The sequence below is a fragment of the Gavialis gangeticus genome, unplaced genomic scaffold, assembly GCF_001723915.1.
Source record: "Gavialis gangeticus isolate Ggan-Ray unplaced genomic scaffold, GavGan_comp1, whole genome shotgun sequence".
Classification (NCBI taxonomy): Eukaryota; Metazoa; Chordata; order Crocodylia; family Gavialidae; genus Gavialis; species Gavialis gangeticus.
The window spans coordinates 89,550,358-89,561,832 of NW_017729031.1; the positions used below are offsets into that span (position 1 = coordinate 89,550,358).

The following is an 11,475-nucleotide window of genomic DNA, read 5'->3' on the forward strand; positions in this document are numbered from 1 at the left end:
CCCCCCCCCCCCAGCTACCCCAGCTGGGGCATTGGATGGAGCTAGCCAGGCCCACGAGGCGGGGGGGCTCTGTTCCACCATCTTCCCCATCTCCAGCTATGGCAGAACCCAGTTGGCAGCTGAGTGCTGCTCATGACAAGAGGCTTGACCCAGGGGTGGGGGAAAGGAGCTCCCTCTTCACCCCCAACCTGAGCCTCTTGACAGCAGCAGTATGCAGCTGCTGGCTGGGCTTTGCCATGGCCAGAGCTGGGTGGGAGTGACAGCTGGGGAGAGGGGTGGTTTGGAAGCCTCCTTGGAGGCTGCTGGAACACCCTTACCTGCTGCCAGGGCTGGTGCAGGCAGGCTTCAACCCACTCTGCTTTGTGTAAAGTGCCATGAGTTAAAGTGAGGCCCCTAAATGTCTGTGGGTACCATAGTAGTTCATTCAGTTTCTTCCAAGAGAAATATGTCCCCTCTAGCAGAAAGGCCTTCCAGGCATTAACTTGGACAATATACCCTATGAGAGAGTTTCTCTTGGTAGACCGGGAGAAGCTAAACAGCAGCTTCTCCTGTGCTTTCCCCAGACTGGCAGTAGTAGCAGACTTAACTGATTTGGGTCAAACTGGTTTATGCAATGTCTGTCCCAGACCGCTTGCTGGCATGCTCTCTGGCTGGGTGGGGTCCTCTGCTCCACAGCAAGGCTGTCCCCTCCCCTCTGTTCCCTGGAAGGAGCTTGGCAGAGGCACAGAACACCTGCCTGGCTTCTCCCTGCTAAGCAGGGATTATTCTCCCCACCCCTCTGCCTTTTGAAGACACCTCAACATTAGCTAGCAGACTACATGCTGGCTATGGTCCATGCTGTGAGAGAGGACAGAGGCAGACATGTGTTTTGGAGCTAATCAGCAGGTAGCTTAATGTCCTTGCTTGGAAGAGGTGTTTAAGAAGAGCTCCATTAGTTAACAGAGAGAGGTTTTGTTTTGTTTTGTTTTGTTAATGGATTAATAAACACTGAGTTAGGGGTACTAAACATTCCCTGCTGCGCAGCTCAGGAGGGGGAGGAGGGAATAATCAGAGTGTCCTGCCAGGACCTGGCCACGTCCCCCTCAGCTCTGCTCTGTGGAAGTAAAGGGAGGGCTGCTGCAGCACCCCCTGACCTCTAGCCTGGGGCACTGCAGGCAAGTCCCTGCATTTCTGGGATGTCTGTCTGGTTACAAAACTAATTTAGCCTAGCCAGGTTAGACTAACTTGCAAAGACTGAATCAATTCAGGCTCAGGCTTTTTGAATGTCTGTCCCTAGCCAGAGACCCAAGTCTGCAGAAAGTGGGTGGGCATTTCCCTGCAGTTCAACTCTTCCCGATTATGGAGGAGTTGAGCTGCTGCTGCCCTCCCTCCTTCAGACTTCCTGGCATGGAGAAGACATGGCAACGTTGCCCTGTTGCTCCTTCCCATCCTAGAGACTGGGACAGGAGGGGACAAACAGTTGCCTACTGCTCCCTGTGCATACCCCCAGATGGATGTGTCCCTGGTCTGAGGAATGGGTTGCATGCCTTGCCTTGATGCTCCCTCCTCTCCTAGAGAACAGGTGGGGAGAGGAGGAGCAGCTGCTTGCTGCCCCTTGTCTGTTCCTTGCACTGGGAAGGAAGACCTGCTGGGGAGTACAGCAGCAGGGAAATGCTCCCTATACTTCCACAGACCAAAGTGACCAGGAGGGTCTGGGAGGAATGAAGCAGCTGCAGTCTGGCCAACCTAGACTGAACTCCTGTACTGCACCCTCTCCCAGGAAGATTTGTAGAGGTGGAAGTATTCCCAGAAATTTCCACTGCTAGAAATTAATGCCTGTTCATACTTAGTGTTACCCCCTCCGATTACCTACTATTATTCAAGAAGAACCTTCTGAGATCAATGTCTGGATCTCATCTTCTCAGGTTGGGGCTTTCCCTAAATTTAGAATGCTAGTGCAAAATAGCAAATATAATTACACTATGGAAATCTGTCACCAATGGAGAGGTTTCTAGTCTCATAGTAACATTTAGAATAGATGTAACATTGCTGATTTGCTCTGTTGAGTGTAGTAAGGTAAGTTTTAATTTTGATCATGCCTCATTGAATCATGATGTTCACCTTAACAAAAGTCAGTATATGCTTGCTCATGGTATTGAACTTCAGCTTTCCTAACATTTATTAAGAAGTGTTTTTGGTGATGTCTTATCTGAAATGTATTTCACTAAGCTTAATGAACACGGTTCTGAAAATGTTTTAAGATGCACTTATATTTTGATGTTCTTTTCCAAAAGCTATACTTGCTCCTGAGGCCTTCTCTTCAGGGAGGAGAGGCAACCCATATAAAACATGGCATAAACCCAGTGATATCAACCCCTACAGGTTTAAGTAATCCCATTTAGGTAAGTACATTTCATAGAACATCAATCTGTCGAGGAATGTTGTGGGACAAGTGGTGGTGAACTGGGGTTGTGGAGTAGCTCAGAGAACAGATGTCCTGAAAAACTAGTAACACTACAGTAGGGGCAGGCAAAGTCTGGTCCATGGGCCAGATTGGGCCCACAGTCGACTCTGGTTCTCAGCAGCCCCTGCCCACATCGCTGCAGCCAGTTTCCATGGAGACCTCAGCAGCAGCGGGGCCATGACAAAATCAAGTATCAAGGCAATACTTTTGCGTGACATGATGTTTATTCAAGTTTGGACATACTTTAGCATGCAATTAATTGCTAATGTAAAGTGACATAGAAAGCAAAGAGCTTATAAAATGGCACCATTTTTCTTGGAGGCAAGGATTTCTTAGGGTGATATTTTTTTATTGGACCAACTCTGTAGCTGGAATAAATTTAGACAAGCTTTCAAATGCAAGGCCATTTCTCTGTGGCATATTTGGATTGCTCTTCCACTGCATAACTTAAAAATTTGATCAAAAGGTATGTTAAATAAAATATTTTTCCTGTATACCTGGTTTTAACATGTTAGAGTTTGGGATTAGGTGCCTCATGGACTGGATATAAAATCTCTTGCCTTTAAGTTTGTCAGTTTAAATCAGCCTGGGTCAGTAATGACCAGGGATCCTGGTTTTCCTTGATTAAAAAAAAATCTCAAATTCTCTGATAAAAAAAATTTAAAATCTCTGATGAAACCCCCCAAAATCCATGATTAAAACGAAAGGTTTCTCACTTCTCTCCCCATAGCCCCTTGGCCCTGCTGGTGCCCCTCATGCCCCCACACAGCCCCCTGCACCTCCCGGCCCTACCATAGGGGGCCCCCAGCTGCCAGGTCTGTGGGGCCGGGGACCCGAGTCCACAGTCCCCTGCCCCCAGCTGGCTGAAGGCGGCGGCTGCTGCAGTGGAGTAGAGCCCCCCCGCTGCCCGCCTTCTGCAGGCTCAGGTGGGGGGGGTGGCTCCCTGCCACTGGGTACATTCTGGAGGGCAGGGGGGACCCATGCCCCTCAGATCTGTGTGTGGGACAGGCACAGGCACAGGCTGCCCCCTGCAAGCTCAGGCTCCCCACCCTGCTGCCCTCCCCCAGATCCCCACAGCCCATGACACTGCAGTGAACAGCAGAGCCATGCGGGGATCTCCTTGTGAGCTTTGTGCTGCCCTGGTGACACATCCCCTGTGTAAGGGGATGCAGTGAGGGGCACAACCCCATGCTGCCACCTCTGCTGCTGCCACGTGGGTAGGGGGTACATCACCAGGGCAGTGCACAGCTCACAGCAGCAAGGAGATCCCCATGTGGTCCCACTGTTCCTTGCAGTGCTAAGTCTCACTTGCTTGGCTGTGGAGGCCCCAGGGGAGGGCAGCAGGGTGGGAGCCCAAGCCAGCCATGGGCAGCCTATGCCCACCCCCTCCCTGGGCACAGCTAGCCATGGGCAGCCTGTGCCTCTGCCCCCTAGAGTGCATGCAATGGCAGGCAGTGGGCCCCACCTCTGCCCCCAGATGAGCCACCTGCAGTCCCATCCAGCTCTCCACTGGGGCCCTGCAACTGCATTTTGTGGCCCAGAGCCCCAAGCCCCATCCACTGCCCAGCTGGGCAGCAGCTCCAGCCCCAGCCCTGCCCAACTGCCTCCCTCCCTTCCTATGGGGGCCTCAATCCCCCCTCCCCCACACTTACCTGAGGGAGCTGCTCTCCAGGCTGCCTTCTGGCTATGTGCATATACATGGTGCCCCCTGCCTGACTGCCCTCCTCCCATTCTCCCAGCCTCTTGCAGGCTAGAACTCTGCAAAACTGCAAAATTCGTGAGTTTCTCCAGTACAATGAGAAATCTATCTTTGCCTATGGTAAAAGGTAAAATCTTCAGTTTTCTCCATTTTGTGGGAAATGGAAAACCCAGATTCCTGTTAATGACCAGGGATCCAGGTTTTTCATTTGCCATGGAAAAATACAGTAAAACCTACACTTCCTTATTTTTAAGGAGAAAAACCTGGATTTTCTCCTTTTAAAGGAGAAAAATCCGGGAAGCTGTGGGTTTCCCATTGCAGGCTGACAGGGTGGGTGGGGAGTGGGGGCACCGGCAGGGCCCAGGGGGCTGTCAGTGGGGAGTGAGGGGCACCAGGCAGGAATGGGGGACTGTGGCTTGTGAGTGAAGGGCAATGGCATGGGCAGGACACCGGCATATCAGAGCTGCTCAGTGCCACAAAGCTGGGGGGCGGGGGGAGGGAGGGGAAACTGCTGCAGCTGGACCCACATCCTGGTGGTCTCTTCAGGACAGGGCTGGGTTCAGTTGGCTGTGTGATGCAAGAAAGATTTCCTATTAGTGCTGTACCTTTTCTATAGCTACAGAATCAGTTTCCAGTTACAGGATGGGCAGTTTTCAATAAGTCCAATAGTTGGTTGTGCCATGGCAAGGTTGATGTGATCAGTGTTCTACAACATCAGTATTCTAGAGTGCCTACTACAAACTTAAATGTTGAGAGAAGCCTGTGCCCTTCATCTCCACCTATCCCAGATGGTAAAGGAGAAATTCCTGTGAACGATAACATTTTTTGACTTGGATCTCTGAATTATGCCCTTGGGACGTATGTGAAACACAATGACAATAGCATATTTTGAAGTGCGTTACAAGTCTTGATCAATATGATTTGTGAATGCATGCACAGTTGTATCTGTTATTGGTTGTTAAGAGATCACTAGTAATGATGCCTAATATAAATCTTTATCTAGAGCAGCTGGAGATGTAATGCAAACAAGTAAGAAGTTCTGTGTTACACTATCAAAGAGAGAAAAAAAGCAATTGGTCTGCAGCAGCTGTTCATTACATCTCTGCCTGCAATCTAGGTGCAAGGGTGATGTTTTGGCATCTAGTTAATAGAAATGATAGTGAAGGAGCAAGCAGTTCATTGGATACAGCAAGGCCTGCCCTGCACAAGTCATTTTTGGCTAACCTACTTCTGAGAATTTCAGTGGGAGTAGTTCTAATTGCTGTGGGTATTTTATCTGCCATATTGTAGAAGGGAGAAGTTAATCTAAAGGAAAGTGATTTTAAATGAGCTTAACTGACACACCATGGATATGGCTGTTTAACGTGTTAAAGTAGTCAGGGGATGATGAGGAAAGCTTTTTAGTAAAATGTTTTTTCATGATAAGAAATGGATCATGTACAGTTCCTACTAAACAGGCTTCTGCAGTACATCAGGCAGTCTTACTGGCGCTCTGGGCACAAGAGGCCAGGGTTGAATTCCAAATGTGTGTCGAGGATTAATTTCATTTCTCTGGTTTGGAAAAATGATAGTTTTAATGTTAGTAACTCATTGACAACCCCCCATGTATGTCTTGGTTCCTAAGCAGATTTTTCTTAAACTTACACATTAAGGAAACCTATACTTTCTCCTAACAGAGGTCAAAACTAAAAGGAAAGGGAAAGTAACAACTTCCTTAATAAGGGCTTTATTTGTTCTGTAAGAAAAGATGCTTTCCTTAAGCCTTTTTAATTATAGCCTCAAGCTAGGACAAGCTGATACATAGTTTTAATTTGTACTTTTCCTTTTTATAAATCTCTGATCTTTTCTGATTTCTTCCCACTTCCTTGAAGAATAGTTCTAGTGTGCACTCTGCTTTTTCTAAGTGTTTTTCCCCAGTAGTGGAAAAGCTAAACAGGAAGTAACTAAAATGTTTGATTTATTTTATGCTAGGGATAGACGTTACACATAAACCAGTTTGTGTAATCAGCAACTAGTAAACCTGTAACAGAACAGATGTTCAGTGCACATAAACCAGTTTGAAAATGACTGAAACCAATTTAAGAAAAACCTGGTTGAATGTAGTAGCAGACTTAATTGATTTGGGTCAAACCGGTTTATGCAATGTCTGTCCCAGACCTCTTGCTGGCATGCTGTCTGGCTGGGTAGGGATCTGTGCTCCAGAGCAGGGCTGGCTCCTCCCCTCTGCTCCTTGGGCAGAGCTCCGGCAGAAACTTGCAGGCAACTGGTCTTTCCCTGCTAAGCAGGAATTATTTCCCCCTCCCCTCTGCCTTATGCAGACATCTCAGCATTAGCTAGCAGACCACATGCTGGCTATGGTCCATGCTGTGGGAGAGAACAAAGGCAGACAGGCTTTTTGGAGCTAATCAACAGGTAGCTTAATGTCCTTCCTTGGAAGAGCTGTTTAAGAAGCACTCTATTAGTTGATGGAGAGAGGCTTTGTTTTCTTAATGGGTTGATAAACACCGAGTTAGGGGTGATAAAAATTCCCTGCTGGGCTGCTTAGGAGAGTGGGGAATAATCAGAGTGTCCTGCCAGGGCCTGGCCATGGCCTGCTCAGTTCAGCCCTGTAGGATTTGATTTGGATTTGGCTGATTCAGATTTGGCTGATTCAGTTCCGAGATTTGAATTGCTTTTCTGATTCGATTTGGCCGAATCAATTCAGAAAATATTTGGAGCCGATTCAGAGAGATTCAGAGATATGGCCATAGGGTATAATGGGGAATCAATGAAATATCTATAACTTTGTTGTTTGGCTGATTCAGATGAAACTTGCAGGAGTGGTAACCTCTGCCAGGGGCATGAAGACTGCCAAGTTTCAAGGTGATAGGGGTTTCTAGGAAACTGCACCTCAAAGTCCTAAAAGTAAAATTTATGTTATGTGCATGTGTTAAGCCACAGCAGGGTGAAAACTGCAAAGATGGTAGCTCTTGCTGAGCCTGCCAAGTTTCAAGGAGATAGGTGCAGGGGTTTCTGGGAAACTGCACCTCAAACTGCTGACCAGCAAAACTCATGATATAGGTGACACTGTGTGTGTGTGTTAAGGCACAGGGGGGTGAAGACTGCAGGCCTGCTAGGGCCTGCTGTGACCACAAAGCCTGCCAGCTGTGAAGGAGATAGGTGCAGGGATTCAGTTTCCCAGAATTGCCAAATCTTTTCCGAATTGATTCGGAAGCTCTGAATCAATTTGGAAAGCCTAAAGCTTCTAGTCGTTCGATTTGGATTCATGGATTCAGCCTCCAAATCATCTCCAAATTTGAATCACGATCCAAAGCTTTGCACAGCCCTAGTTACAAAATTGATTTAGCCTAGCTGAGTTAGACTAACCTGCAAAGATTGAATCGATTCAGGCTCAGGCTTTTTTAACATCTATCCCTAGCCTTAATGTTCTCAAACACGAAGGATAAAGTAAATAACTGTCTGATTAATGTTGGAATATGTGGGCCAAATCAGCACAGGGGAACAGGGCCCAGCTGTTATATATAAGGGATGGGCCCTGAACAGCAGGGGCAGCAGTCTGCTGCTAGTTGCCGGAGAGACACCACTGACTGAGCTGCTGTTCAGTACAACTCGGAGGTAAGGGAGGAGCTATGGCATGTGGCTGGAGGCTTCTGGTCCTGGGCATGACTGGAAACTGCACCCTGCCAGGGAAGGGTGGTCTGGTGGGATGGTCCATGGTGGGGCAGCCCCCCAGAAATGCCAGGCCAGTTACCTCTCCAGTGAAAGGCAGGTAGGGATGCCTGATAACCCCAGCCTGATTACCCCCACATCTCTAGTGGATAATTAAGGTCTGGACAGGGGGAGTCCAGGCTCACCGTGAGCACTGAGGCAGGGCCCAGCCCAGGTGGAGGGACCTGTGGCTGCACCCAGTTTCGCAGTTGAGTCTGAGGTTGCATTAAGGAACCAGGAGTAATGCTCCAGGGGGGTGGGGCCCTGAGCCTTGGGGAGCTAGTAGGGGAGCTGCTGGGTAAGGGGATAATGGGTATGAATGAGTGAGTGTAGTGGGATGGGGCTTGGAGCCCTAGTACTGATGTAAGGGGCCTGGGACCCAGAGAGGAGCTTGGAGCCCAGGGACAGGGGTTGGAGCTGGTGAAGAGGCTTGGGGCATGATAAGGAAAGGTCAGAGTCGTGTCCATAGGCCCTTGTCACCGGGGCAGGTAAAGGACAGCTTCCTACCTGATTAACGTATGGTAATCATTTACATCAAGGCATGGCAGGAAAGGTGGACAGGTGGTTTGCCTGAAAGCAAGTGGGCAGGATGACATTGAGAATGGCCCTGGGATGCCCACTTGTTACACCATCTCTATCAAACATATTATCAAGTCCATTTTAGGAGTAGCGAAGGTAGACTGCTTATTTTTGGCACTGGTATCACTTCTGTTGGAATACTATATTCCATTCTGGTCTGAAATTCAAGAAGGATATTGATTAATGGAGAGGATTCAGAGAAAAGCTACAAGAATGATTTTGGGGTTGGAAACCATGGTGTACAGTGAGATTTGAAGACCTCAATTAATTTTGCTTAATCAAGGGTACAGAGTGCCTTAGCCATAGTTTATATATACATGGGAACAGAAATTTGTAATAGAGATCTTACTAATCTAGGAGAGACAGATTCAGTGACTGGGAGATGAAGCTGGACAGATCTAGATAAGAAATGAGATATAGCCTTTTTTAGCCATTTGGGCAAGTAATATTGGAAGGGGAGTGATGGCTTTCTCATAGCTGTAACTTTTAAATCAATGTTGAATCATTTTCCAAAAGATATATGTTAATTCTTACATGAATTAATCCAGGACAAGTCCTATGGCCTGCATTAACTGGAAGGTCGGACTAGATAACCACAGTGGTCTTTTTGGTCCTTTAAAAACTATGAATCATTAGGATACGTTGAATCCTGAAAGGCATTCAATACAGTAGTATAAGTCGTCTTTTATAGCTGACAAGAACCCCAGCAGAATTCAGGAATCACATTAGTGATTAAAGGAACCCACTTAGCAACTAGATCTGACCAGAGACTTGTCTGGGGTTATTATCGGTCGTCTCATATTCTGAGATTTTTAAAACCACATCTTAACAGGATAAAAATAACCTTCTCTAATTTCTAGCAGAGGACCTGATATTGTGCCACAGTCAGCAGGCACTGGTAAACTATGGCAGATAAGAAATGAATGGATCTGATACAAAGGTACTTTTGTGGAGTGAAATATACAGAAAGCTTTCTTTAAAAGCTCCAGCACCTGAAATTGTGTTGTTACAAGACACTTAGGTTTCATTTACAAACAAAACCAAACTAAACTTCAGGTTCTCGGTTGTGGAGAACAGCTAAGAAAAGTACTGCCCAGTTAGCTGGGACAAGAAAAATTAAGCAACAAGCTCCTGATTTTGCTTCCAATGATCAAGCCTACTGCAGTTCATTTTTCTCTGTCATGAATCATACCAGGAAAATGTTCTCTAAAAGCAAATCAGGTGCAATATAAAGTAATATAAAGATGTGGATATATAATCACGGTAAAGAAGGAGACTTTCATGTGAAGCTTAGGGGGCCCCTGGCCTCCACTGGGATGACTAACCATTAGCAGGAATGTTTAGTCATCCAACACCAGGTGGGCATTTACCTCACCAGTGAGTAATTTGTCTAGAACCTGGTATCTCAAAATCAGAATTTCCCACCAAATGAGATAACTGTTAACCCTGGACTTGACTATGCATGTACCTGAGACCGACATGAGACTAAAACTATGAAGAGGAAAAGTGAGAGTTACCCTGGTCCCAAAGAATATAGAACTTTCCTTAGGTGTGGGAGTTAGAGACATTATCTGTTGTGCCTTCATTAAGAGGCTATCTTATGTAGTCATACACTTGCTGTCTACATAGCTCTGTGCATGGCCCTATCTTGTCACATGCTCTTTTGCCTTTGATTCCTCAGCAAGTGGCTAATTACCAGTAGTGTAGTAATGCTGCCTGTAGTAGCCATTTCTCCCTTCCCCTACAATTCGGTGGTGGAGTGGATGCCCCAGTCACCCTCCCCTAGTTACACCGCTGCTTATTAGTGTTCTGTAGAAAGAAGCTAAACATCAGGGGGGAGGAAAAAACCCTGTCAAATGGGAGCTGCTGTATCATACCCTATTAAATGGGTACTTTGTGTCAGTCTTTCGCCAGTCCCATGGGACACCCATGCCCACTACAGGACAGGGAGGTCCAGGTGAGGGAGATCCCTTGCCCTCCATCAATGCTGACCTCGTGAAGGAGCACCTTCAGAGGCTGGATACCTTCAAGTCAGCTGGCCCTGACAATCTACATCCCAGGGTACTCAAGGATCTGGTGAGCATCATAGCCCAGACCCTGGCACGGATCTTTGAGAACTTGTGGTGCTCTGGTGTAGTGCCCAAAGACTGGAAGAAGGCCAATGTGGTGCCTATCTTCAAGAAAGGGAGGAAAGTGGATCCGGCTAACTATAGGCCCATCAGCCTGACTTCTATCCCGGGGAAGATCTTAGAAAAGTTTATTAAAGAGGCCATCCTTAATGGACTGGCCGACGCCAACATCCTGAGGGATAGCCAGCACGGGTTTGTTGCGGGTAGGTCTTGCTTGACCAATCTCATTTCCTTCTATGACCAGGTGACCTATCACCTGGACAAGGGAAAAGAGATTGATGTCATATATCTTGACTTCAAAAAAGCCTTCGATCTGGTATCCCATGATCACCTCTTGGCAAAACTGGCCAATTGTGGCCTTGGGTCCACCACGATCCACTGGTTGGAAAATTGGCTCCGTGGTCGGACCCAGAGGGTAGTAATTGATGGCAGTCACTCATCATGGTGTCCTGTGACCAGTGGGGTCCCCCAAGGCTCTGTCCTTGGACCCATATTGTTCAACATCTTCATTAATGATGTGGACATTGGAGTCAGAAGCGGACTGGCCAAATTTGCCGATGACACCAAAGTCTGGGGCAAAGCATCCACACCAGATGACAGGAGGGTGATCTAGGCTGACCTGGACAGGCTCGGAAAATGGGCGGATGAGAACCTGATGGTGTTTAACACTGAAAAATGCAAGGTTCTCCACCTTGGGAGGAAAAGCCTGCAGCATACTTATAGGCTTGGCAGTGCTACGCTGGCTAGCACTATGGAAGAAAGAGACTTGGGGACCATCATTGACCATAAGATGAACATGAGCCTGCACTGTGATGCTGTGGCTAGTGAAATGAGCAAAATGCTGGCTTGCATCCATAGGCACTTCTCAAGCAGATCCCGGGATGTCATTCTCCCCTTGTACTCGGCCTTGGTGAAGC

At 47.5% G+C, this 11,475-nt stretch overlaps 1 protein-coding gene across 2 annotated transcripts in view; it reads left to right on the forward strand.

Moving 5' to 3' along the window:
* SPP2 (secreted phosphoprotein 2) overlaps positions 1–11,475 on the forward strand; it is a 31,225-nt gene that overhangs the window by 17,423 nt on the left and 2,327 nt on the right. The window contains exon 6 of one of the 2 annotated variants that reach the window (XM_019523360.1): positions 2,274–2,381. The exons of the other annotated variant lie outside the window; for it this stretch is intronic. Within the exon in view, the coding sequence (XP_019378905.1) occupies positions 2,274–2,371 (98 nt within the window). The 3' untranslated portion in view covers positions 2,372–2,381. The remainder of the gene's footprint in view (positions 1–2,273; positions 2,382–11,475) is intronic. 2 annotated transcript variants of the gene reach the window in all.